This window comes from Ranitomeya imitator, chromosome 9 (assembly GCF_032444005.1).
Source record: "Ranitomeya imitator isolate aRanImi1 chromosome 9, aRanImi1.pri, whole genome shotgun sequence".
In the NCBI taxonomy this organism is placed as follows: Eukaryota; Metazoa; Chordata; class Amphibia; order Anura; family Dendrobatidae; genus Ranitomeya; species Ranitomeya imitator.
In genome coordinates, this window is record NC_091290.1 from 132,567,048 (window position 1) to 132,590,179 (window position 23,132).

Consider the following 23,132-nt stretch of genomic DNA (forward strand, 5'->3'; position numbering starts at 1 on the left):
GGCGAAGTGCAATAAAAGGCATTTTTTAGTTTGTGACTGCAGCCAAACAAAAACATGATATAAATCTGAAGACACAAAAGAGAATAGTAAAACCAAAAACACTCAGTTTGCAAAAAACGTATCAACCAAATACCCTGTTTTTTTACATCTTTTACTAGCACTTGCGGATTACTGCAACATTTTTTCAAACTGAGTGTTTTTGGTTTTACTATTCTCTTTTGTGTCTTCAGGTTTCTTGGTGGTGTGTGAACATGATCATACAGACTTGTTCACTGTGCAAGTAGCCCATGTGTTCCTGTTTCCATGATATAAATCTGGTATCGCATTGAGCAGAAGAATAATGTCGCTAAATCACATACCGCACGAGGAACGGCATAAAAAAATTAAACTAATTCTTCAAGTTACTGATTTTTTCATTCTGTCTCTTAAAGATCACAGTAAGGCTCGACGCATATTTATCCTGGGCTCTACGCTGAGCGCTTGCATCGGGGCTTCCGTGTCAATTTCTGAAATACATGATTCAGACGGAACCCCCAGCGGAAGATTCCCTATAATGAGGCAGACTGAGGAATTGTGGGCGCCATACGACCTGTCATCAGGCGGTGTCAGTCTTTTTAGGATGGTATAAAAATGCAGTCGGCAACAGTTTTGTGCACGTCTGAAAAGGAAACCGCTGACCAGAGGCCTGACGGAGAGTCCAGAGTAACTGCTGCCTTAAGGTGAATGGGTCCCTCAAGGATTTCATCTGAATCAAGTCACTCGGAGATTTAGATGGAAACCCCAAAGTAAGTGCTCAGCGCAAAGCACAGGATAAATATGATCCTAAATGTTATGTAAAATGTTCCTAACAAAAGCTTCAACTCAATCCACAAAAAAGCAAGTCTGTACTCAGGTCTGTCATCAGTCGATGGAAATATAAGGGGCTTCCATGTTACTGGCAGCACAAAGGCTCTGGAAAAGTGAAATGGCTCCTAACCCCCTCAAAACAAATTCAGCTCTCCTAAATGCAAAAGCCTTCCCTTCTGAGCCCCACAGTGTACCTAAACCACATAGTGTCCACATGTTAGGCATTTCAGTAGTGATGAGAGCCCACCTAATTTAAGGGTGCGTTTCTCCGGGAGCATGAGATGGGGATAGTGAACTGGCCGCACTGGTCACTACAGAGCCAGTTTGCAATTTTCAATAGGCAACATCCACTGCTGCTTGTTTATGGGAAACACCCATGGAGTCAAAATCATCCCTACACCTGTACATCAATTCCCAAAGTGGTATAATTTAAAAAATGGGGTCATTTGAGGGGAAATTCGTCTCTTCTAGCAATTAGGGGTTCTGTATATGGAGTCCACAAACTATTTGAGGAAAATCTGCGCTCCGTCCCTCCCGAGAGTCTCCATATGGCCAAGCAGTACTGGGGTGGTGGCATCGCAGATCTCAGTACTTTACCATCCATAGGATTTGTATATCTTACTCCATTTAATTAAATATAACTTAATGTTCACTGGTGGGTTCTCCCCCTTATTAATTAGGTGCTTACCTTAATATATCCTAACCTGCTGCTATATATATATATATATATATATATATATATATATATATATATATATATATATATATATATATATATATATATATATATATATATATATATATATTTATTTATTTTATATATATATATATATATATATATATATATATATATATATATATATTATATATTTTTTTCAACTTGAATATTGATCTACTAGTACCTTTGACTTGTGGTCCCACATTTCTGGTCTGTTCCCTGTTCATTACCCTACTACACTGCTTTTATATGTTTCAATAAAGTGTTGTGTTTTAGGATTACACATGGTTTTCTCGGTGCTTTTTGTCTTTATATGTTTCAACATGCTGTATTGCACTGAAACTGCTTGTGCTCCTTGCCTTCTGGAGCTTTATACTACCCTGAAAAATATTTCCTGATTACATGTAGGGTAATGGCGCACTCAGGAAAAAGGGGACCTCAGTTTGTTGCAAGGAAAAAAAAAATCCTATTAATCCTATAAAAAAATAAATAAATTGGGGGCTAAAACATTTCAGTGGTAGGAATGTATTCTTTCTTCTGGAATAAAATTGTGATGCACATGTGGGGTCAATATGATCCCTGTGCCACTAGATGAATTATTGGGGAAGTGCAGTTTGTAAAATGAGTTCACATAGAGGGGGTTTGTGTTTTGGCACCTCAGGGGCTCTGCCAATATGAAACGACACCCTAAAACCATTTCAGCAAAATCAGAAATCCAAAATCGTGCCTCTTCCCTTCCGAATTTTGCACTTTGCCTCAAAAGTAGTATTCCCCTACATATGGGGTATCTGCGTACTCAAGAGAAACTGCACAGCAAATTATATGGTGCAATTTCTCCTGTTACCCCTGCGAAAATAAATTGGGGCTAAAAATTTTCTTGTGGGGAAAATGTTATTTATTTTCACAGCTCAACATTATAAACTTCTGTGACGCACCAGGGGGTTCAAGGCGCTCGCCACACATCTAAACTAGACTCAAGGAGTTTACTTTCCAAAATGGGGTCACTTGTTGGGGGAAGGGGGGTTCCACTGTTTAGGAACACCAGGGGCTCTCCAAATACGCGACATGGTGTCCGATGACTGATCCAGAAATTGTGCACTCAAAAAGTCAAATGGTGCTCCATCACTTCAGAGCTCTGCCGTGCGCCCAGTTTGTCTCCCACATGTGGGGTATTGGCATGGTCAGTAGAAATTGCAATACTAATTTTGAGATCCAGTCACCCTTGTTAAAATTAAAAAAAAAAAAAAAAAAAAAAAAAACATGGGCTAAAGTTAAAAAAATTTTGTGAAGAAAAAAAAAAAAAAAAAAAAAAAAAGATTTCCTCACATTCCAAGGAATTAAAATTCAGTCTTCCTTTATCAGCTTTTTTTGAGAAACGAAAGGGAACACCAGCAACTTTCTGTACCCCTATGCCTTCAATATATTAATCACATCAAAACGAGTGAGCAGTAAACCCTGGATTAGCTTTACTACCGCACTGTTGATTCACAAGTATAATGTATTCTCCCACAGAGGGAAAAGGGTTAATCGTTACGTTATCTGCTATGGAGAAGGCTGGGCTGAAGATTTTTACCAAGAGACCAAAGCAGCATCTAATCCGAACTAGATCCCGGCAGATGAAAGGGTGAGCACAAGATCAAACGATATCCACTGACCCAGAACACAGCGCAAGGGAGAGCGACAGCGAAGAAATAAATGGAATTGTATTAAAGCAAGCCATTACCATGATTGCCTGCATTTCACCCAATTTAATGTCCGTGTTTACATGTGCACCCGCTCACATGGCTGAAAGCTTTGCAGTTCTGTCGGTAAAGTGCCCTTGGTTCCCGGGTGGTTATTGGATGCACCTCTGGCTTTAACCCCTTAAGCCCCGAGGGTGGTTTGCACGTTAATGACCGGGCCAATTTTTACAATTCTGACCACTGTCCCTTTATGAGGTTATAACTCTGGAACGCTTCAACGGATCCCACTGATTCTGACATTGTTTTCTCGGGACATATTGTACTTCATGATAGTGGTAAAAATTGTTTGATAGTACCTGCGTTTGTTTGTGAAAAAAACGGAAATTTGGCGAAAATTTCGCAATTTTCCAACTTAGAATTTTTATGCAATTAAATCACAGAGATATGTCACATAAAATACTTAATAAGTAACATTTCCCACGTCTACTTTACATCAGCACAATTTTGGAATTAAATTTTTTTTTTGTTAGGGAGTTATAAGGGTTAAAAGTTGACCAAAAATTTCTCATTTTTACACCATTTTTTTTTTTTTTTTTTTTTTTAGGGACCACATCTCATTTGAAGTCATTTTGAGGGGTCTATATGATAGAAAATACCCAAGTGTGACACCATTCTAAAAACTGCACCCCTCAAGGTGCTCAAAATCACATTCAAGAAGTTTATTAACCCTTCTGGTGCTTCACAGGAATTTTTGGAATGTTTAAATAAAAATGAACATTTAACTTTTTTTCACAAAACATTTACTTCAGCTCCAATTTGTTTTATTTTACCAAGGGTAACAGGAGAAAATGGACCCCAAAACTTGTTGTACAATTTGTCCTGAGTACACCGATAACCCATATGTGGGGGTAAACCACTGTTTGGGCGCATGACAGAGCTCGGAAGGGAAGGAGCGCCATTTGACTTTTCAATGCAAAATTGACTGGAATCGAAATGGGACACCATGTTGCGTTTGGAGAGCCCCTGATGTGCCTAAACATTGAAACCCACAACAAGTGACACCATTTTGGAAAGTAGACCCCCTAAGGAACTTATCTACAGGTGTGGTGAGCACTTTGACCCACCAAGTGCTTCACAGAAGTTTATAATGCAGAACCGTAAAAATAAAAAATCGTTTTTTTTCACAAAAATTATCTTTTCGCCCCCAATTTTTTATTTTCCCAAGGGTAAGAGAAGAAATTGGACCCCAAAAGTTGATGTACAATTTGTCCTGAGTACGCTGATAGCCCATATGTGGGAGTAAACCACTGTTTGGGCGCATGGGAGAGCTCGGAAGGGAAGGAGCGCCGTTTGACTTTTCCATGCAAAATTGACAGGAATTGAGATGGGACGCCATGTCGCGTTTGGAGAGCCACTGATGTGCCTAAACATTGAAACCCCCCACAAGTGACACCATTTTGGAAAGTAGACCCCCTAAGGAGCTTATCTAGTTGTGTGGTGAGCACTTTGACCCACCAAGGGCTTCACAGAATTTTATAATGGAGAGCCGTAAAAACAAAACAAAAATTTTTTCCCACAAAAATTATTTTTTAGCCCCCAGTTTTGTATTTTCCCGAGGGTAACAGGAGAAATTGGACCCCAAAAGTTGTTCAATTTGTCCTGAGTGCGCTGATACCCCATATGTGGGGGGAACCACCGTTTGGGCACATGGGAGGGCTCGGAAGGGAAGGAGCGCCATTTGGAATGCAGACTTAGATGGAATGGTCTGCAGGCGTCACATTCCGTTTGCAGAGCCCCTAATGTACCTAAACTGTAGAAACCCCCCACAAGTGACCCCATATTGGAAACTAGACCCCCCAAGGAACTTATCTAGATGTGTTGTGAGAACTTTGAACCCCCAAGTGTTTCACTACAGTTTATAACTCAGAGCCGTGAAAATAAAAAATCCTTTTTTTCCCACAAAAATTATTTTTTAGCCCCCAGTTTTGTATTTTCCTAAGGGTAACAGGAGAAATTGGACCCCAAAAGTTGTTGTCCTATTTGTCCTGAGTGGTGTGTAATCCACCGCACTCCCTATGTGGAATATCTTTAAACAGAAATGTATTCTTTTTCAAAATTGCTAATTTATTCAGAAGGTGAAATCAATAACATTGGATCAAAACACAAGGCAATTGTTACAAATTGTGTATGCGACTCAGAATGGTGACACACAGGACGTAGGAGCGCCGCTCTCTCCTCCCAGGGTTTCATGCCTTTTTCACCAGCAAGACGCAGTAGCGCCGCTGTTCCTCCCCATTGAGGCTCTACCCCACAACGGATCTCCCATTCGGCCGTGCTTTTCATTTAAACACCAGCTAGACGCAGAAGCGCCGCTGTCTTTCACATTCAAGGTTATTCCCGTATACGGATCCTTCTGTAGGCTATATTTATGGTCCTATGATCGCCAAGAAATAGATGCACCTCCATTATTTATTATTAAGGATAAATCCATAATTGGTTTGCCCCGTGGACCGTATTCATCGCCACATTATCAACCTGACGCTGCCGCACTACTGGTATTTTTCTTCAAGGTGGCACTTAGAGACGGATCTCTCACTAGGCTACACGCATTAGAAAGCTCTATCTGCCCCTGGATACCACAGGGATATCGCTCTTTCTATTATTTTCTATCAAAAACCTGGATTTAGTGCGACCTGAGATTAAGACCCGGGAGGGTCGAAACGTCACCATTCTGAGTCGCATACACAATTTGTAACAATTGCCTTGTGTTTTGATCCAATGTTATTGATTTCACCTTCTGAATAAATTAGCAATTTTGAAAAAGAATACATTTCTGTTCAAAGATATTCCACATAGGGAGTGCGGTGGATTACACACCATTTTGCTATTTGACCTTTGGGTCTGTCGCACCAGCACCCCGACCTGATTTAGAGTGCAGGCCAATATCTATATATATGCGCTATTTGTCCTGAGTACGCTGATACCCCATATGTTGGGGTAAACCCCTGTTTGGGCACACGGGAGAGCTCGGAAGGGAAGGAGCACTGTTTTACGTTTTCAACGCAGAATTGGCTGGAATTGAGATTGGACGCCATGTCGCGTTTGGAGAGCCCCTGATGTGCCTAAACAGAGGAAACCCCCCCAATTCTAACTGAAACCCTAATCCAAACACACCCCTAACACTAATCCCAATGGTAACCCTAACCACACCTCTAACCCTGACACACCCCTAACCCTAATCCCAACCCTATTCCCAACTGTAAATGTAATCTAAACCCTAACCCTAACTTTAGCCCCAACCCTAACTGTAGCCTTAACCCTAGCCCCAACCCTAGCCCTAACGGGATAATGGAAATAAATACATTTTTTAAATTTTTTTATTTTTCCCTAACTAAGGGGGTGATGAAGGGGGGTTTGATTTACTTTTATAGTGGGTTTTTTAGCGGATTTTTATGATTGGCAGCCGTCACACACTGAAAGACGCTTTTTATTGCAAAAAATATTTTTTTTGCGTTACCACATTTTGAGAGCTATAATTTTTCCATATTTTGGTCCACAGAGTCATGTGAGGTCTTTGTTTTTTGCGGGACGAGTTGACGTTTTTATTGGTAACATTTTCGGGCACGTGACATTTTTTGATCGCTTTTTATTCCGATTTTTGTGAGGCAGAATGACCAAAAGCCAGTTATTCATGAATTTCTTTTGGGGGAGGCGTTTATACCGTTCCGCGTTTGGTAAAATGGATAAAGCAGTTTTATTCTTCGGGGCAGTACTATTACAGCGATACCTGATTTATATCATTTTTTTATGTTTTGGTGCTTTTATACGATAAAAACTATTTTATAGAAAAAATTATTTTTGCATCACTTTATTCTTAGGACTATAACTTTTTTATTTTTTCACTGATGATGCTGTATGGCGGCTCGTTTTTTGCGGGACAAGATGACGCTTTCAGCGGTACCATGGTTATTTATATCTGTCTTTTTGATTGCGTGTTATTCCACTTTTTGTTCCGCGGCATGATAATAAAGCGTTGTTTTTTGCCTCTTTTCTTACGGTGTTTACTGAAGGGGTTAACTAGTGATATAGTTTTATAGGTGGGGTCGTTACGGACGCGGCAATACTAAATGTGTACTTTTTTTTTTGTATCTTTAGATAAAGAAATGAATTTATGGGAATAATATTTTTTTTTTTTTTTTCATTATTCAGGATTTTTTTTTTTTTTTTACTTTTTTACTTTGTCCCAGGTGGGGACATCACAGATCGGTGATCTGACAGTTTGCACAGCACTCTGTCAGATCACCGATCTGACTTGCAGCACTGCAGGCTTCACAGTGCCTGCTCTGGGCAGGCTCTGTGAAGCCACCTCCCTCCCTGCAGGACCCGGATCCGCGGCCATCTTGGATCCGGGGCTCGAGCAGGGAGGGAGGGAGGTAAGACCCTCGCAGCAACGCGATCACATCGCGTTGCTGCGGGGGGCTCAGGGAAGCCCGCAGGGAACCCCCCTCCCTGCGCGATGCTTCCCTGTACCGCCGGCACATCGCGATCATGTTTGATCGCGGTGTGCCGGGGGGGTTAATGTGCCGGGAGCGGTCCGTGACCGCTCCTGGCACATAGTGCCGGATGTCAGCTGCGATAGGCAGCTGACACCCGGCCGCGCTCCCCCCGTGAGCGCGGCCGATCGCGCTGGACGTACTATTCCGTCCTTGGGAAGTAGGGCCCACCCCACATGGTCGGAATAGTACGTCCATTGGCAGAAAGGGGTTAAGGAGGGCAGAAGAAACGTCTGCAGATACTGACTGCAGATTACAAATCACCATCGCAGCTAATCACCGATGACCCCTTTAGCTGGAATTTGGGGGGTGGTTTTCAGGTAGTCAGATCTTCCTGATAAAGATATTAAGGTTAATACTCAGCGTAAACATTAGTGCAGGCGAAAACCCAGCACTACAGAGATAAAGGAAGGAATTGAGGACATAAGACAATTATTAGCTGGCCAGCCGCAATCTCGAGTCTGATAAGACAGCAGCGTATTGTCATCTCCACATACAAATAAATGTTCTTCCTACAGGACGATCATAACACCATAATGTCATTATACAGAATGACAGCGAATCCCTCGGCTGCAGAAAACATGGAAGATTCCCTCCTTGCAGCAGCGGTGAGCGAGCCGTGAGTCACCATCTCCGGGGCCGGCGACAACAGCAAACAAACAACTATCAAATGCAGACATGAGATTTATATTCAGAGGAATACAGCATATTAGTGACATTACAGTTTCCCAATAAGGCCTGTTCCCAGTAGGAATAGACACAGTAATAAGAGGTAAGTTTGCAAAGGAGGCCAGAATCCAACAAGCAGCATGAGCGGTGGCGGGTCTATTAGGCACAGAGGGCACAGAGGGCACGCTTACAAGCTCGTTACCAGTCAGCAATACTCCCAAACTGGACAGATCCAGGGATCGGACTAACATCAGTGCGCCTCCTCAGATGCTGCAGAGGTAACACTGCCGGCAGCACCCGGAGGGCAACCTGTGCAGCCATAAGGGCGACAACAGTCATCTGTCAATTATCGCACGGCAAGGGGCCACTGTTATTACACTGGGGCCTATTGTCTTTTAATCCATTCACTCTAAGGGTACCGTCACACAGTGGCACTTTGATCGCTAGGACGGCACGATCCGTGACGTTCCAGCGATATTGTTACGATCTCGCTGTGTCTGACACGCTACTGCGATCAGGGACCCCGCTGAGAATCGTACGTCGTAGCAGATCGTCTGAAACTTTATTTCGTCGCTGGATCTCCCGCTGACATCGCTGGATCGGCGTGTGTGACGCCGATTCAGTGAGGTCTTCACTGGTAACCAGGGTAAACATCGGGTTACTAAGCGCAGGGCCGCGCTTAGTAACCCGATGTTTACCCTGGTTACCAGCGTAAACGTAAAAAAACAAACACTACATACTTACCTTCAGCTGTCTGTCCCCAGCGCTCTGCTTCTCTGCACTCCTCCTGCATCCTGTGTCAGCGCCGGCCAGCCGGAAAGCAGAGCGGTGACGTCACCGCTCTGCTTTACGGCTGACCGGCGCTGAAAGTGCAGAGGAGAGCACAGCGCCGGAGGACAGACACGGAACGTAAGTATGTAATGTTTGTTTTTGTTTTTTTTACGTTTACGCTGGTAACCAGGGTAAACATCGGGTTACTAAGCGCGGCCCTGCGCTTAGTAACCCAATGTTTACCCTGGTTACCGGGGACCTCGGGATCGTTGGTCGCTGGAGAGCTGTTTGTGTGACAGCTCTCCAGCGACCAAACGGCGACGCTGCAGCGATCAACAACGTTGTCGTATCGCTGCAGCGTCGTTTCAGTGTGACTGTACCCTAAGCAGATCAGGTAAAAGCAAATGAAACACATAAAACACTGAAGAAGGTCTACCATTTTTCATCAGATCCCCAGAAAATTTGATGGACGAGACTGATCCACTAAACCGATGAGGACAGGGCATCCTCAGTCTTACAGAATGGAAACTGATGTAAAAAAAAAAAAACAAAAAAAAACACCACAACATGTGCATGAATCATTGAAACTATGGGTCTGTGGGCCGTCTGTTTAACGCCTTCCTAATGGGCGGTTTTTCATTTTTTCCGCTTCGTTTCATTGACAGATGTATGAGGGCTTCATATTTGGAGGGGACAAGTAGTTTGGAGTAAATGGTAAAATGAATGGAGGCCATGGATTGTCAGAGGAAAAATAAAAAACCCCGAAAACCACAATTGTACGTTTTGTTTCTACCGTATTCTTCATATGGTAAAAATGACTGGTCACCATAATTCTCTATGTCCGTATAATTTTAACCCCTTAGTGACCTGGCCACATTTTTTTAATAAATCTGACCACCGTCCCTTTATCCGGTATCAACTCTGAAACGCTTCAACAAATCCCAATGATTTTCAGATTGTTTTTTCTTTATGATAATTGTAAATCTAGGTTGATTTTATTTTATTAATAAAAAATGACTTAACAGTACATCTCATCTTGGAAAGGAGCTTAAAAAAAAAAAAAAAAAGCACATGGACGAGTGCACCAAATGTATGAATGCAGCCTAGTATATGCAAAAATTGCTATTTTCTATCAGACCCATATAATTGCAAGAATCAACCCTTGCACTGAACATGCTATGAGTACAGAAGTGCTAACTATGGCAGACCGTTTAATTTATTTATTTTTTACCTTTTTCCCAGTTTGTTTCTCCACCATGTCGTAGCTGAGAGAGAATTCTTCTGGCTGTGGTGTTTTAGAACACCCACCCTTGGGCATCGTTTTGCCTTGCTTATTTGGCCTTCATTTATGCCCCTATCGCTTCGTCATCAACAGTCTGAAAGACAAAATTAAGAATATAGTAAGATTAGCGGCTCATTGATTTGTTTACTGGTACATCATTTTAAAGAAAAATGCAAAATGTTTGTTGGGGTGTTACATAGTTATCTGCATCCAGGACTCACCAAAAACAAAACAAAAAAACCTAATGTTGTCACATTACATAACAGGATTACAAAGAAACACTTCTACACAGGAGCCATCATTCACAATAGCCAATGGCCAGCGCCAACCTCTTCCACCTGTTGACAATGACCATTGCCTAGAAAGTCAGTAAACAAACCTATGTTTAAAAACAAAAATATATATATATTCTGATGAAGTTCCATCTATAGTATATCAGGAGTCAGCAGTTTCCCGTGTATCTAGTACTCTGAATCTTTTGCAGGCCACAGTGAAGAATAAAGTAGAGAAATGTGGACATGTAATACAGATTGATCTCTCCCTATTTAGGTCTATTGATTTCTTCTTGGGTTAGGTCAATGCTCATGTTTTTTTCTTTGGTTTCAGTCATATTTTCTCCATTGCTCAGTCACAAATATACAGCAAACATGGGTGTAAAAAAAGGGGATAAAAATAAGGGGGGGGGAGCTAAGTGCAGAACGTACAGAGACAGCCATGTTTAAAATAGTACTGACCAATATTATATCCACACAGCGTTCAATGCAGGATGTGCTGAAAAGTTTTTCATAATAATTTGGTAAAGTTTGAAATGTCCTATAAATGCCTGTCCTATTCCTAATCTAAGGATCAGGGCTTTTAGTGGAGATGGGTCTGTGCAGCACTTTATGCCCAGTAGTGACCAGTGCTGTGGACTCGGAGACCTTGAGGAGTGGGAGGTTCGGCCTACAGACCCCACAGCCCTGCGGGAGCCTACATCGGACCTGCGTGGGAACATTTCTTTCTAACAAATTGGTGAACGAGGACGTGTGTCTTGTGTTTATTTCTCAGTTTAGGTTTTTCAGGTTTCCATTTGTGGACTACGTTGGATTCGGTGGACTACTGCGGAACTTGACGGGAACTTTTTTTTTTTCCCCCAATTGGTTAACGAGGGATAGTTTTGGGGGGTTATTTGAGAAAGGTATTTTTGTGTTGGTTTTTCTTTTTTGATACTAGGTTAGTAATGATAAAGATACCTCTCCATTACTAACACCAGGGCTTGGTGTCAGCTGGGATTTAGGACAATTCACTGGGGACATCGACCATAACAACCCCATTACCACCACACGATGCAACCGTGAAGTCAAGGCACGGTGCCAGAATAGTGTGTGATGATCCACGCCTGGGGCGGCTGTGAGCTGGTATTTTTAGGCTAGGAACGGCCCAATGAGCAGGGACCTTCGGAGTTTAATATCAGCTCAGTTGTCCACTATATCTTCACTGGTTACTAAAAATGGGGGACCACCTTAATTTTTTTATTTAATGGTGGGTTGTGCAATTAGGTCTGTATGTATGTGTATATTTATATCTATTATCCACCCCTAAAGAATGGACATGCTTCATTTCTGAATCTACATGTCACAAAATCCTGACTGGTCATGCACACATTGCTTCATATTAACTTCGCTGACATCAGGATTCCCTTCAGGTTTTGACAAATTTGTGGGCCAAAAACCAGACATGTGCACAACCTTAAGGGTGCAGTCACACTTTCATCCACGGTATATTACATCTGTTTTAAGTTCTGCTAAACGAATCTGTCTCAATAAGTGACAAATACGGCCAGATCCCACCCTCATCTCCACAACAAGGGTCCCGTTTCCACACTCCAACTGGCATCCGACCAGCAGAGAACATTGGCTTGTATGCAGAACCCCTTCAGGTCCCTTGATATGATGCGACAGCTGATCGGTAAACTTTTACTGATCTATGGTAGCTTGAGACCAAAGCAAATGCTGTGCATGTGCATGGAGCGATCTGTAAAAAAAAAAAAAAAAAAATTGCTCTGGGTATTGTGGCCATTGTTCTAGGCAGCATGAGTTTTGTTTACACCGTATGTGCTGCCGAGAATAATGAATGTTTGTGATGCATAAACTTTTTCACCCAGTGTTCGTGCACTTTGCTTGTACATTGGGGGATCGGCAGCCTATATACACAGCAAGATAGTTGTGAAATGAGCATTTAGAGAGCAGATATATGGAGCAGGCTCAGGAGCCGAGCCCACACCGTACACATGAGATGCTGGCAGTGATACACTGTATCCAGTCACTTTTCAACTATTAAAATCACTTTTCAATCACAGAGCATCACTAAAATAGCGCGATCATCTGTGCATCCACTAGTTCCATCACACGTTTGCTAGGTGTGGAGGCTGATGGGTCATACCAGTAGAGGACCTGCTGGAAGCCTCCATGACTGCAATTTCTCCTTTCAGTGAAGCATAGGTTTCATACGAGAATGTAATTTTGTCTACATAAAACAAGCAAACGATCAACGGTTCCAACCTTCAATTTTTTTTTTTAAGTAAGTTCTCCCACATCCCTTAAAAATAAAGCAGTAAATTCAACAAAAATAAGCATATCCAGCATCACCACTGCAGCAAAAGTCGGAGCTGTCAACACAAAATTAACTGGAACAACAAATGCTAAATTAGGAAAGAAAAAAAAAACCTCAAAGAAAGAAAACAAAGATAGATACTCCTACAGCAAGAATTGCATTTTGGTTGAAGCACCAGCACATGAAAGCTACACTATAAAACACGCTGGGAAAACTGACAACTAAAGCAGCTATGACAAATATATGGTACTTTTGAGACAATTTTTTTATCTTCTAAAAATGCGGCAAATCAAATCTCACTGCCTGAGGTGGCAGAAACACACCTGAGCCGGCAAGATGCCAGTGTACATAGGCAAGCACAGTGGCTCTGCCATTTCCTCACACCTCACTACTGGCACTCTACATGTACACACGGTTTTGCTTCGATCCATAGATTTATAGCTATACTTGTCCCATGTGTTCCTATGCTCATGCCCCACATTACCTTTGATACAATTATCCATTTTATAGAAATATATGTTCATCCTCTACCTCTTGGCGACATTGTTAAAAAGCGTCATGTTAAAGGTCATTTTTTCAGAATGAATACGAGAAGAAAAACAAAGCGGCAGAAAGCTCAAGTGAACCGGTCACAAAAAACGAGCATTGGATTCAGCGTTTTTCAAGCTAAAGTTTAAAAACATGACGACATTCGAAGCCAAAACTAATGGACTTTGATACATTAAACATTAGGACCTTTCATATCTGCGGCATTGTTCACACCAGATTAGTTCATTTGACAAGTAAAATGACTTTTTGCACCTTAAATTACATGTTTATGCTAGTTAATGCCAGAACTGACCACAAAAGGGACAAGGTTAGTCTGTCCCCCCTCCCCCGGCTCTGCACAGCGCCTCAGTTTTCCTGCAGCGTGTTTTGCAGGACCCATGGCTTAGGTAGGACAAGACTATTTGGAACATCTTAATGGTGCCTTTAATCTTGACAGCTATTATTTCTCTTCTAGGTAAGTGCTGCACGCAGACATGGAATGACAAAAGACTGCACCGGCCGGGCGATGTTGCCAGGAAACAAGGTCAGGAAGAAAAAAAACACGGCTTCAACAAACACTCAGGTACATGTTGTAACGAGACGTGAACCGCTGCCGGGAACAGGGAAAAATTACAACTATTTTTTTTTTTTTGGGGTGGGGGGGGGGGAAAATAAATATAAGTTCACTAAAGATTGAAAGGTCAACTTTTCACCCATCCAAAACCTGCAAGAATAGGCTGATAAGACACCAAGCAAAAATAAGTGGCACAATTCTCCCCCATGTTAATCGGCAAAACTGTTATGGATTTGATCCCCACTAATGTGTAATGTGCCTGCATGATCCAATGTTTTATACTGCTGCACACGGTCAGGTGACAGTTACTAGAAATTGCACCGGTCACGTCAGTCATGAGGAAAGACTTTGGGGACGGCTGCAAGTAGCATTTCAGGGCTCTAATCTAGAACAGTTCCCCAACTCCGGTCCTCAAGATCCGCCAACAGGATTTCAGGATTTCCTTAGTATTGCACAGGTGATAATTGCATCACCTGCACAGGCAAGCTGTCAATCACTTGTGCAATACTACGGAAATCCTAAAAACCTGACCTGTTGGCGGCTCGAGGACCGGAGTTGGGGAACACTAGACTAGAATACGCAATAAAACCCCAAGATTGTCTTGACTATTTCCAGGAGCAGCAATTGGAGATGGGTCCACCTTAATCTCATCTACAGCCATTAATAGAGAAAAAGATTGTGTCTTTCCTGCCGTCAATGGTAATGCTGCTTGGGATGTGTTCGCTGCCCCGTGCATGTGTAATGGCTGTGATTCTGGCGTCCGTCCAGTGATCGGTTGTGTGTGACCTTGAACAGGACATTTCAGCTTTATGCTGAGGAAGAAAAAATAAATGAAAAAAATAAATTAATAATTACAAAGTCAATAACTCTTCCGTTGTGACTTTTTGCAGAAAAAAGCAAAAATAGCAAAATATTAGAAAAGATAAATTAGAATGTTTACAAATCTGCATTTATCAAGTCCACGTCTACGACATAAATGCACCACAGACCATCACTTATTAGGGAAGGGAGAGGATTAATAATCTAAGGAACAAGGTAAACCTTGTAACGCGTCACCCATGTCCCGGTCATTAAAAAACACGACAGCATAAACAGTGACTAGAGCAGCGAGCAGAGGCGGCCGAGCACATGTGCCTGCATATTACAACCCGTTGCCTAGCAACTGTAGTGTACGGATCATCTCACCATGGGGATGGGCTTCAGTGTTTCCTGCCAGAGCTGCAGGTCGTCATCATTGATGTCGACTTTTTTTTTTTTTTTTTTTTAGCTGCAACCAACGTGCCGTGCAACATTTAATACTCCTTAACAGCTAAAACGGACAGAACTAAAAAAAAAAAAAAAAAATGCAACAGAAATATGGATGCCTCCGTTGAATAAATGCTTTTGCGCAATGAAAATATAATTATCTGTAGATCTCTAGATACAACCATCTCGTCATTACGGTACACACAGCGCCCTACCTGTAGACATACGGTGACCCGCTCTGTATGACGGGCAGCGACAGTCTCGGCCAGATGAAGACATTTTAAAGTTGAAGCAATTTCGGTGTTAAAAACTGATCTCATAACTACAACAGCTTTCTGCAGAAAGTAATAGTTAATTTTTTGTTTTATTTTTTTTTTACAGCAATTGGTATTCAGCTATAATGGCAAAAATCAGCGCTGCTCACTCTCCATAATCTGCGAGCGTCTCCCCGTATCAGGAGCAGCCAGTAAATTAGAGTAGAAGTACAAGTACTGTTCGTTTTTACCTTTTTATTAACAACAACTAACCTCTAGTTTTCTTAAAGAGGCGAGTAGGCTACTTTAGGACTGATGGCCTATCCTTAGGATAGGTCATCAATGTCTGATTGTTGGGGGTGGCACACCCCAGCACCCCCGCCGATCAGCCAGAACCGACCAGTTATGGACCAGCACAGCCCCTATACAAATCAGTAGCCGGCTGACGTGTCTATACAGCTCCATAACCAGTCAGTGCAGGGAGTCACACCATGGATCAGATATTGATGACCTATCCTAAGATTAGGCCAATGTTAAAGTAGTGGACCACCTCTTTAAAATTAAATATTTGCAAAGTTACAAAAAAAAAATTGAGTAGACCCCCTCAAAATAGGTTAAGATATTCACATCCTCCTAACAACATGCAATTTACGGTTTACGTCACAAAAAGCCATTGAATGAATGGGTCAGGATAAGTCTGTCAAGCAAACACCATTGGAAAAACAAAGATTTATCCATATGAGACTGCATTCACACATACAGAGATCTCAAACAAAAATTGGTTCTGCTAAGGTTTCTGTTGGAATCTTTTCACTTTAAGGCGATGTGCCCATGACCCGTTATTAGCAGGGCATTGGACCCAGCCTATGTTCGATGCGTCCAAAACACTGCCTTTTGCTGAACGCAGGTAAATCCTCATGAGTTCACTGCACATGCGCATTTACTGCATTCTACGGATTACATTTCTGGTGCGGAGACTGGTATCTCAGCATAAGTGACATGCTGCGGTCCTGGAAAGTTGTGCCGCATGTCCGTGTGAGGGGGTGATCCACAGGAGACTATGCACGCAGAGAGCTCATGGGATTTCTAGAAGTCCCATCCACTATGCTGTAACATGCGGCCGCTGCATGAACATGCAGCGTCAAAACCTTAGTAATTCCTGACAGTGGGACAGTTTTTGGAGCTGAAATGCACGGTCTGACGATTTGGACAGTGTTTGCTTTGCTAGGGTTTTTGAAGCAGAAAGGAGTAACTTTTTTTGGGGGGTGGAGGGGAGACAAACTGGTAGGATGGAGTCCAGACAGTTTGCAGACATGCACAAAAATAAGATCTTTTTATTAGGATCTACAGGTCCTTCTCAAAAAATTAGCATATAGTGTTAAATTTCATTATTTACCATAATGTAATGAGTACAATTAAACTTTCATATATTATAGATTCATTATCCACCAACTGAAATTTGTCAGGTCTTTTATTGTTTTAATACTGATGATTTTGGCATACAACTCCTGATAACCCAAAAAACCTGTCTCAATAAATTAGCATATCAAGAAAAGGTTCTCTAAACGACCTATTACCCTAATCTTCTGAATCAACTAATTAACTCTAAACACATGCAAAAGATACCTGAGGCTTTTATAAACTCCCTGCCTGGTTCATTACTCAAAACCCCCATCATGGGTAAGGGTACCGTCACACTATAACATTTCGATCGCTACGACGGTACGATTCGTGGCGTTCCAGCGATATCGTTACGATATCGCTGTGTCTGACACGCAGCAGCGATCAGGGATCCTGCTGAGAATCGTACGTCGTAGCAGATCGTTTAGAACTTTCTTTCATCGCTGGATCTCCCGCTGTCATCGCTAGATCGGTGTGTGTGACACCAATCTAGCGATCTAGCGATGCGATCCAGCGATGCGTTCGCTTGTAACCAGGGTAAACATCGGGTAACTAAGCGCAGGACCGCGCTTAGTTACCCGATGTTTACCCTGGTTACAAGCGTTAAACTAAAAAAAAAAAAACAGCACATACTTACATTCTGGTGTCCCTCAGGTCCCTTGCCGTCTGCTTCCAGCACTGTGACTGCCGGCCGTAAAGTGAAAGCAGAGCACAGCGGCTGTGCTTTCACTTTCACTTTACGGCCGGCAGTCAGTGAGTGCGGGAAGCAGAGACTGCAAGGGACCTGACGGACATCAGAATGTAAGTACCGTATATACCCGAGTATAAGCCGACCCCCCTAATTTTGCCACAAAAAACTGGGAAAACTTATTGACTCGAGTATAAGCCTAGGGTGGAAATGTAGCATTTACCGGTGAATTTCAAAAATAAAAATAGATCATTATTTCCCCATAGCTGTGCCATATAGTGCTCTGCACCGTTCATATTGCCCCATAGATGCTGCACAGATGCCCCATATAGTGCTGTGTGCCGTTCATACTGCCCCATAGATGCTGCACAGATGCCCCATATAGTGCTGTGTGCCGTTCATACTGCCCCCATAGATGCTGCACAGATGCCCCATATAGTGCTGTGTGCCGTTCATACTGCCCCCATATAGTGCTGTGTGCCGTTCATACTGCCCCCATATAGTGCTGTGTGCCGTTCATACTGCCCCCATATAGTGCTGTGTGCCGTTCATACTGCCCCCATATAGTGCTGTGTGCCGTTCATACTGCCCCCATATAGTGCTGTGTGCCGTTCATACTGCCCCCATATAGTGCTGTGTGCCGTTCATACTGCCCCCATAGATGCTGCACATAAATCTGTGCTGCCGCTGCTGCAATAAAAAAAAAAAAACCACATACTCACCTCCCTTGATTGCAGCTCCCAGCGTCCGGTCCCGGCGCCTCCATCTTCCCGGCGTCTCTGCTCTGACTGATCAGGCAGAGGGCGCCGCGCACACTATATGCGTCATCGCGCCCTCTGCCTGAACAGTCAGAGCGCAGACGCCGGGAAGATGGAGGCGCCGGGAAGATGGAGCGACGCCCGGCGGCTGGAACGTGGACAGGTAAATATAACATACTCACCTAGTCCCAGCGATCCTCGCGCTGTCCCTGCCTTCCTCCCCGTCTTCTGTGCTGGAGCATCTTCCTGTCAGCGGTCACCGGCACCGCTGATTAGAGAAATGAATAGGCGGCTCCGCCCCTATGGGAGGTGGAGCCGCTTATTCATATCTCTAATGAGCGGTCCCATGTGACCGCTGAAGAGGGGAAGACGCTGCAGCACAGAAGACGGGGAGGAAGGCAGGGACAGCGCGAGGATCGCTGGGACTAGGTAAGTATACCTCAGCGCCCTCTCCCCCTCACCCGCCGACCCCACCACTACCGTGACTCGAGTATAAGCCGAGGGGGGCACTTTCAGCCCAAAAATTTGGGCTGAAAATCTCGGCTAATACTCGAGTATATACGGTATGTGCTGTTTGTTTTTTTTTTTAGTTTTACGCTTGTAACCAGGGTAAACATTGGGTAACTAAGCGCGGTCCTGCGCTTAGTTACCCGATGTTTACCCTGGTTACCCAGGGACCTCGGCATCGTTGGTCGCTGGAGAGCTGTCTGTGTGACCGCTCCCCAGCGACCACACTACGATTTACCTACGATCATGGCCAGGTCATATCGCTGGTCGTGATCGTAGGTAAATCGTATAGTGTGACGGTACCCTAAGACTAGCGACCTGACAGATGTCAAGAAGGCCATCATTGACACCCTCAAGCAAGAGGATAAGACCCAGAAAGAAATTTCTCAACAAATAGGCTGTTCCCAGAGTGCTGTATCAAGGCACCTCAATGGTAAGTCTGTTGGAAGGAAACAATGTGGCAGAAAACGCTGTACAACGAGAAGAGGAGACCGGACCCTGAGGAAGATTGTGGAGAAGGACCGATTCCAGACCTTGGGGAACCTGAGGAAGCAGTGGACTGAGTCTGGTGTGGAAACATCCAGAGCCACCGTGCACAGGCGTGTGCAGGAAATGGGCTACAGGTGCCGCATTCCCCAGGTAAAGCCACTTTTGAGCTACAGAGAAGCAGCACTGGACTGTTGCTAAGTGGTCCCAAGTACTTTTTTCTGATGAAAGCAAATTTTGCATGTCATTCGGAAATCAAGGTGCCAGAGTCTGGAGGAAGACTGGGGAGAAGGAAATGCCAAAATGCCTGAAGTCCAGTGTCAAGTACCCACAGTCAGTGATGGTGTGGGGTGCCATGTCAGCTGCTGGTGTTGGTCCACTGTGTTTCATCAAGGGCAGGGTCAATGCAGCTAGCTATCAGGAGATTTTGGAGCACTTCATGCTTCCATCGGCTGAAATGCTTTATGGAGATGAAGATTTCATTTTTCAGCACGACCTGGCACCTGCTCACAGTGCCAAAACCACTTGTAAATGGTTTACTGACCATGGTATTACTGTGCTCAATTGGCCTGCCAACTCTCCTGACCTGAACCCCATAGAGAATCTGTGGGATATTGTGAAGAGAAAGTTGAGAGACGCAAGACCCAACACTCTGGATGAACTTAAGGCCGCTATTGAAGCATCCTGGGCCTCCATAACATCTCAGCAGTGTCACAGGCTGATTGCCTCCATGCCACGCCGCATTGAAGCAGTCATTTCTGCCAAAGGATTCCCGACCAAGTATTGAGTGCATAACTGAACATTATTATTTGTTGGTTTTTTTGTTTGTTATTAAAAAACACTTTTATTTGATTGGATGGGTGAAATATGCTAATTTATTGAGACAGGTTTTTTGGGTTATCAGGAGTTGTATGCCAAAATCATCAGTATTAAAACAATAAAAGACCTGACAAATTTCAGTTGGTGGATAATGAATCTATAATATATGAAAGTTTAATTGTAATCATTACATTATGGTAAATAATGAAATTTAACACTATATGCTAATTTTTTGAGAAGGACCTGTAAGAGATGGGAAACCACACCTGTTCTTGTGGTTTAGTGATACCAGCCAAAAGGACACCGTTCTGGCCTCCATCTGGTAACAGAAGCTTACAGACAGGTTTAGCGTCTCTCCAGGAGCTTTTTGGGTATATATGCCCCCGGAAGAAGCTGGTTGTGAAACGTGCGTTGGGGTGAGGTGGGACGCTGGGTCTGCTGCAGGTACATATTGTTGTTTCTGGTTACACTCGCATATGTAATAATATTGTACTCTATGCATGCTGACAGTTCACCAGGCAATATATACGAATATATTTACTACGCTGCAGTGTGTTTTACTTATGCTGTATTTATATTATATTATTCAGCCTCCCACCTCATGTTAACCCCTTCATGACCCAGCCTATTTTGACCTTAAAGACCTTGCCGTTTTTTTGCAATTCTGACCAGTGTCCCTTTATGAGGTAATAACTCAGGAACGCTTCAATGGATCCTAGCGGTTCTGAGATTGTTTTTTCGTGACATATTGGGCTTTGTGTTAGTGGTAAATTTAGGTCAATAAATTCTGTGTTTATTTGTGATAAAAACGGAAATTTGGCGAAAATTTTGAAAATTTCGCAATTTTCACATTTTGAATTTTTATTCTGTTAAACCAGAGCGTTTTGTGACACAAAATAGTTAATAAATAACATTTCCCACATGTATACTTTACATCAGCACAATTTTGGAAACAATTTTTTTTTTTGCTAGGAAGTTATAAGGGTTAAAATTTGACCAGCGATTTCTCATTTTTACAACGAAATTTACAAAACCATTTTTTTGAGGGACCACCTCACATTTGAAGTCAGTTTGAGGGGTCTATATGGCTGAAAATACCCAAAAGTGACACCATTCTAAAAACTGCATCCCTCAAGGTACTCAAAACCACATTCAAGAAGTTTATTAACCCTTCAGGTGCTTCACAGCAGCAGAAGCAACATGGATGGAAAAAATGAACATTTAACTTTTTAGTCACAAAAATGATTTTTCAGCAACAATTTTTTTATTTTCCCAATGGTAAAAAGAAACTGAACAATGAAAGTTGTTGTCCAATTTGTCCTGAGTACGCTGATACCTCATATGTGGGGGTAAACCACTGTTTGGGCGCACGGCAGGGCTTGGAAGGGAAGGAGCGCCATTTGACTTTTTGAATGAAAAATTGGCTGCACTCTTTAGCGGACACCATGTCACGTTTGGAGAGACCCTGTGTGCCTAAACATTGGAGCTCCCCCACAAGTGACCCTATTTTGGAAACTAGATGCCCCAGGGAACTTATCTAGATGCATAGTGAGCCCTTTAAACCCCCAGGTGCTTCACAAATTGATCTGTAAAAATGAAAAAGTACTTTTTTTTCACAAAAAAAATATTTTAGCCTCAATTTTTTCATTTTCACATGGACAACAGGATAAAATGGATCCTAAAATTTGTTGGGCAATTTCTTTTGAGTACACCGATACCTCACATGTGGGGGTAAACCACTGTTTGGGCGCACGGCAGGGCTCAGAAGGGAAGGCATGCCATTTGGCTTTTTAAATGGAAAATTAGCTCAAATCATTGGCGGACACCATGTCGCGTTTGGAGAGCCCCTGTGTGCCTAAACATTGGAGATCCCCCACAAATGACCCCATTTTGGAAACTAGACCCCCAAAGGAACTAATCTAGATGTGTGGTGAGCACTTTGAACCCTCAAGTGCTTCACAGAAGTTTATAACGCAGAGCCATGAAAATAAAAAAAATTCTTTTCTCAAAAATAATTTTTTAGCCCAGAATTTTTTATTTTCCCAAGGGTAACAGGAGAAATTGGACCCGAAAAGTTGTTGTCCAGTTTCTCCTGAGTACGCTGATACCCCATGTGTGGGGGTAAACCACTGTTTGGGCACACGTCGGGGCTCAGAAGGGAAGTAGTGACTTTTGAAATGCAGACTTTGATGGAATGGTCTGCGGACGTCTTGTTGCGTTTGCAGAGCCCCTGGTGTGCCTAAACAGTAGAAAGCCCCCACAAGTGACCCCATTTTGGAAACTAGACCCCCCAAGGAACTTATCTAGATATGTGGTGAGCACTTTGAACCCCCAAGTGCTTCACAGACGTTTACAACGCAGAGCCGTGAAAATAAAAAATCATTTTTCTTTCCTCAAAAATGATGTTTTAGCAAGCAATTTTTTATTTTCTCAAGGGTAACAGGAGAAATTGGACCCCAATAATTGTTGCGCAGTTTGTCCTGAGTATGCTGGTACCCCATATGTGGGGGTAAACCACTGTCTGGGCACACGTCGGGGCTCGGAAGTGAGGGAGCACCATTTGACCTTTTGAATACAAGATTGGCTGGAATCAATGGTGGCGCCATGTTGCGTTTGGAGACCCCCTGATGTGCCTAAACAGTGGAAACCCCTCAATTCTAACTCCAACACACCCCTATCCCTTATCCCAACTGTAGCCGTAACCCTAATCACAACCCTAACCCCAACACACCCCTAACCACAACCCTAACCCCAACACA

The 23,132-nt window shown here is 43.0% G+C and overlaps 1 protein-coding gene across 1 annotated transcript in view; it reads right to left on the bottom strand.

The window, feature by feature from the left end:
* The window catches only part of ANKRD11 (ankyrin repeat domain containing 11), a 188,411-nt gene that overhangs the window by 42,863 nt on the left and 122,416 nt on the right, over positions 1–23,132 (bottom strand). Inside the window, exon 3 of the mRNA XM_069738955.1 lies at positions 10,471–10,615. Within this exon, the coding sequence (XP_069595056.1) occupies positions 10,471–10,557 (87 nt within the window). The 5' untranslated portion in view covers positions 10,558–10,615. The remainder of the gene's footprint in view (positions 1–10,470; positions 10,616–23,132) is intronic.